This window comes from Equus quagga, unplaced genomic scaffold, assembly GCF_021613505.1.
Source record: "Equus quagga isolate Etosha38 unplaced genomic scaffold, UCLA_HA_Equagga_1.0 72177_RagTag, whole genome shotgun sequence".
NCBI lineage: Eukaryota > Metazoa > Chordata > Mammalia > Perissodactyla > Equidae > Equus > Equus quagga.
The window spans coordinates 16-5,295 of NW_025802358.1; the positions used below are offsets into that span (position 1 = coordinate 16).

The window sequence follows — 5,280 nt, forward strand, 5'->3', positions numbered from 1 at the left end:
GGTGCCATGTCTGGGCCCAGGATCCGAACTGCTGCAACCCTGGGCTGCCGAAGCAGAGCATGCAAACTTACCCACTCAGCCATGGGGGTGGCCTCAAAAGTGATTACCTTAATGTAGTAACAATTGTCTTTTTCCTAAAGATCTCTGCCTGTGTCCTAACTTGTTTTATGATTTTCTCAGATTCAAGAACTTCAGGAAGAAGAATATCAGCTTCTTAAGATGAAAGTTGTCAGTGAGATTCAGGAAAAAAATGTGTGAAATGGAATACTTGAAGAAGCAATCTGAGGCTCAAAAGTCAACTCTGGAAAATATAGAAATGGAGAACGTAAGGTTAACTCAGAGACTCCAAGAAAACCTTGAAGAAATGAGATGTGTTACAAAAGAAAGAGATGACCTTAGGAGTGTGGAGGAGACCCTCAAAGTAGAGAGAGACCAGCTCAAGGAAAACCTCAGAGAGACCATAACCAGAGTGAGTTACCATCTTTCCCCATATAGTAAATAGGACATTTTGTCCTACAAGAGCCGTGGGCAGTAGGGTTGGTGGGAGTGTAAAATTGGTCCAACGTTGGGGAAAGCTGGAGGGGGCACATTTGGTAATATCTTCCAAATATTTCTGTGAGTTTATTCGTTGACCCAAAAAGTACAGTGGTAGCTATTTATCCTGCACACATTAGCACAATTGTCAAGGATATTTGTAGAAGGATAGTCATGGCAGCAAGTTGCAATAACAAAATAAAGCTAACAAAAAAATAGGAAAAATTCTAACTGTGCATTAGTAGCAACCTAATTAAATAGTGCAGCACATTTGGACCGTAGAATCCGGGAACAGATAGAGGGTGCGGTGCAGCACGGCACTGATCTGGCAGCATCCTGTTGGGGACAAGGGTGAGTTGTGGAGTGGTGTATTTAGCATGTATTGACTCCTAAAAGTAACTTAGAGGATAAGGACTGGGAGGAGTAGGGAGGGAGGGTAATCTTCTTACCCTGTAGCTTTCTACATACTGTTTGAATTGTATTACTCTGAATGTACTGTTTTTCTGTCTCTAAAATAAAGGACCTGGAAAAACAAGAAGAACTCAAAATTGCTCACATGCATCTGAAAGAACACCAAGAAACTATTGATAAACTCAGAGAAGTTGTTTCAGAGAAGACAGATGAAATATTAAATATGCAAATACATTTAGAAAACACAAATACTGCCTTAAAAGCACAGGTATTTTTTTAAAGTTGTTATCTGAGTAGCTGAGAGTTTGAATCAGGTCTTTTGTGTAAAGAAACAAGATATGAGTTAGCCTAAAATTGGAGACAAGTAAAGATTTGCCTATTAATTTAGAAACTATTATTTAGCTTTTTATCAAATCTATCTATATCATAATTTATTGTATGCTTATCTCAAGATCCAAGAACTTCAGGAGAAAGAACATCAACTTCTTAAGGCAAAAAATGATCTCAAGGAAAATATGCATCAAACAGAGCAATTGAAGAAGCCATTAGAGGCCCAGAATTCAACTCTGGAAACTATAGAAACAGAGAAGTTCAAATTGACTCAGAAACATCTTGAGAACCTTGAGGAAATAAAACTTGTTGCTAAGGAAAGAGATGGCCTCAGAAGAGTGGAGGAAACCCTCAGAACGGAGCGAGAGCAGCTCAGGGAAAGCCTGCGAGAGACGGAAGCTACAGTAAGCGATACTCCTTCCCTCCCTCGTGCGGAAGCGTGGGCTTTGCTGACAGCAGTGAGCCCTGCTTTCACATGATGGTGCTGCTGGTGTGAGTGAACTGATAGAAACTTTTAGGCACGTAATTTTAAATTCTGTAAGCAATATTTTCTTTATAGACTTTATCCTACATGTATACTTAATCAATTGTTAAGATAAAGAAATATATATATATATATATACATACACATATATACACCACAGTGTTGTTCATTGTAGCAATTTGTAATAAAAAATGGGATACAATCTGAATGTCCATCAGAAGGAAACTGGGTAAACAAGAGCAATATGTCAGAATACTATGCAACACCTAATAAAAAAATGGAATAGATTTGACCGTCCTAATATGGAAAGCCCAGAATGACTCTTAGGAGGAAAAGCAAGCTGTAGAATAGTGCACATATAACATGTTTGCCTCTGGAAAGTGGGAGCAGGCTGTGGGAGGTGGGGACAGGGAGGAAAAGCTTATCACTTTCTAACAACAAAAATACAGAGTAAGAAGTAATAGTTTTATTATTTTTACTAAGAAAATATGTTATTTTCATTAAAAAAATACTAACATTTTAACATTAAGATATGTCACTGTTCTTAAAATTTCTCTAATGATGAAGAATCTGGAAAAACAAGAGGAACTAAGAATTGCTCACATGCATCTGAAGGAGCACCAGGAAATTATTGATAAACTCAGAGGGATTGTTTCTGAGAAGACAGATGAAATATCAAATATGCAGATGGATTTAGAAAATTCAAACACTAAATTACAAGAAAAGGTATGGGGGGAGGGGAGGGTTATTTGATTGGCTGTCTGACTTATTTGTGCCTATAATCCTCTGGGGATATGAAATAGTTTAGCCACATTGGAAGACACGTTGGCAGTGTTTACTAACACTGAACATGTACATGCCTGTGGCCCAGCGATTATAGGTATGTACCTGAGAGAAAAGAACGCATACTTCCACATAAAGATATGTACAAGAATGTTCATAGCAGCTCTAATCATAATAGTGAAAAACTGAAAACAACTCAGATGCCTTTCACTGGGAGAATGGATTTACACCTTGTGGTTTATAAGTTCAAAAATAGGCAAAGTCACCTAAGATGACCAAGGTCATGATAGTGGTTGGCTGTAGTAAGGGGGCACACAGGAACTTTTTGGGGTGCTAGAAATGTTCTATATTTTAATCTGGGTTGTTATTACATAGATGTAAACATATGTCAAGAATAATTGAACTATACACTTAAGATTAGTGCACTTATGTATATATATGTACATGAGTGCATATATATACATGTGTATATATGCACAAGTATATATACGTATATATATGTACACTTGTGTGTATATGTACATATGTATACACTTGTGTGTATATATATATATACACTTATGTATATAATCTCAAAAGAAAATAAATTCTGTGTGGAATTATGCAGAATATTAATGAGTGACATTAGAAGCCTATTGTCTTAATCAATTTAGAAACTATTCTTTATACTTGTCTTAAAAACCATCTGTATCCTGACATGTTATTTTATGATTATCTTGATAAGATCCAAGAACTTAAGGCAAATGAACATCAGCTTTTTAAGTTAAAAGAAGATGTCAGTGAGACACAGAAAAAAATGTCTGAGATAGAGCGATTGAAGAAACAATTCAAGGCCCAAAGTTTAACTCTCGATAAAATAGAAATGGAAAACTTAAACTTGGCTCAGAAACTTCATGAAAATCTTAAAGAAATGAAATCTGTAATGAAAGAAAGAGATAATCTAAGAAAAGTGGAAGAGGCACTCAAACTGGAGAGAGACCAACTGAAGGCAAACCTACAAGAAACCATAGTTAGAGTGAGTTATACTCTTTCTTCCTGTCCAGCACACATATTTTTAGTACAAGAAGCTTCCTTCTCTTTTAAATAAATGATACTGTTGGTGAAAAAGTAAATGTTATAGCCTTTTAGGGAGACAGTTTGACAATATCTTATTAAAAATTTATCAGCATATACGTTTGTTACAGCAATTCCATTCCTAGGAATTTATCCAACCAATATATTCACACATTTGGGCAGAAATACAACAGCATTCACTGCAGCATTGTTTGTGGTAAACAAAAGCTAAAAGCAATCCAAGTGTCCGCCATAAGGCACTGGCTAAGTGGGGTTTGTCTGTATAAGGGAACACTAAGCATAAGAATGGGACACTTTTTCTGTGACGTTGATCTAGAAGGGTGTCCAAGGGGTCTGAAAGGAGAAGAGCAAGCAGCCAGTTCAACAAGGAGCAGGACTAGGATGGGCGAGGTGAGGGACAGGGTCTGTACTCTCTATCCTTCCATACTGTTCTGATTTGGGGGTGGTGTGTTGGTGGTTTTTAACTGTGAGAATGCATTTTTTTACTTTAACTAGTTCATCATTAAGAAAAGATAATGTGCCTTTATATTATCATATTTCTCAATTTCTTCTAATAATAAAGGATCTGGAAACACAACAAGAACTGAAAATTGCTCGTATGCATTTGAAAGAACACCAGGAAACTATTGATAAATTCAGAGAGAGAGTTTCAGAAAAGACAACCCAGATTTCAAATATTCAAAAGGATTTAAATAAGGCAAAAGATGAATTACAGGAAAAGGTATTGTTGTTTTATTCTTTTGGGAGTAGTTGTGTCCAAAATCATTTGTAGACTCAGCAAGGAGATAGAAATAGATATATAGACATAGATATGTGCTTGTATGTAACAAATAGACTATTTTCCGTCCTTGAAGGAGTTCTGTTTGCATTCTAACTTGTTTTATAATTATCTCAAGATCCGAGAACTTCAGAAAAAAGAGCTTCAACTTCTTAAAGTGAAAGAAGATGTCAGTAAAACTCATTAAAAAATGAATGAAACGGAAGGATTGAAGAAGCAGTTTGAGGCCCAAAATTTATCTATGCAAAATGTGGAAATGGATAACTTACACTTGACTAAGAAACTTTATGAAAGCCTTGAAGAAATAAGAATTGTAGCTAAGGAGAGAGATGAGCTAAAGAGCATAAAAGTCTCTCAAAAATGGAAAGAGACCAATTCAGAGAAACCTTAAGAGAAATGATAGCTAGAGCGAGTTCAGAATCTACCCCTATCTAGTAACTATTTATAAGAAACAAGCTTTTTTGAAAAGGGTAGCAATGTTTTTACTTTTTTTTTCCGGGAAATTTCTACAAACGGAGGATAATGGGAAAACTATTACTATAACTTTTCACACAAACAGGCAAGTACAGTTTTAAAAGAAGCTAAAATCTATTTCAGAAAATACCATTTTAATTCTTTATTTTTAAGAAAAAATTTGTTAAATAAGCAGACTATTTTCTTTAATGAAATTTTAAAAGAGTTTTTAAACCAAGAAATAGCATTGTTCTCAATGGAGAAATATTTGAAGGATTCGATTTACAAAAGATTAAATAGCCCATCTCTCTATCTCTACATGATAGGGTTAGACGTGGGCTCTTGTTAGTGACATTAGAAGGGAAGAAGGCAAGATGAATACAAAAAAAGAAATTGAACTGAATCCTCTAAAAAGTAATGTAAACTTCAGATC

The 5,280-nt window shown here is 35.5% G+C and overlaps 1 protein-coding gene across 1 annotated transcript; it reads left to right on the forward strand.

Annotated features, from left to right (window-relative positions):
- Window positions 1–259: 259 nt before the first annotated feature.
- On the forward strand, window positions 260–4,337 carry LOC124234163 (centromere-associated protein E-like; the record flags this gene model as incomplete). The annotated part of the gene is made up of 6 exons (XM_046651410.1): window positions 260–469; window positions 1,055–1,213; window positions 1,398–1,679; window positions 2,327–2,485; window positions 3,267–3,557; window positions 4,179–4,337. Coding segments are annotated over exons 1-6 (1,260 nt in total), but the record flags the coding sequence as incomplete, so codon positions are not given.
- Between the last annotated feature and the right edge of the window lie 943 nt (window positions 4,338–5,280).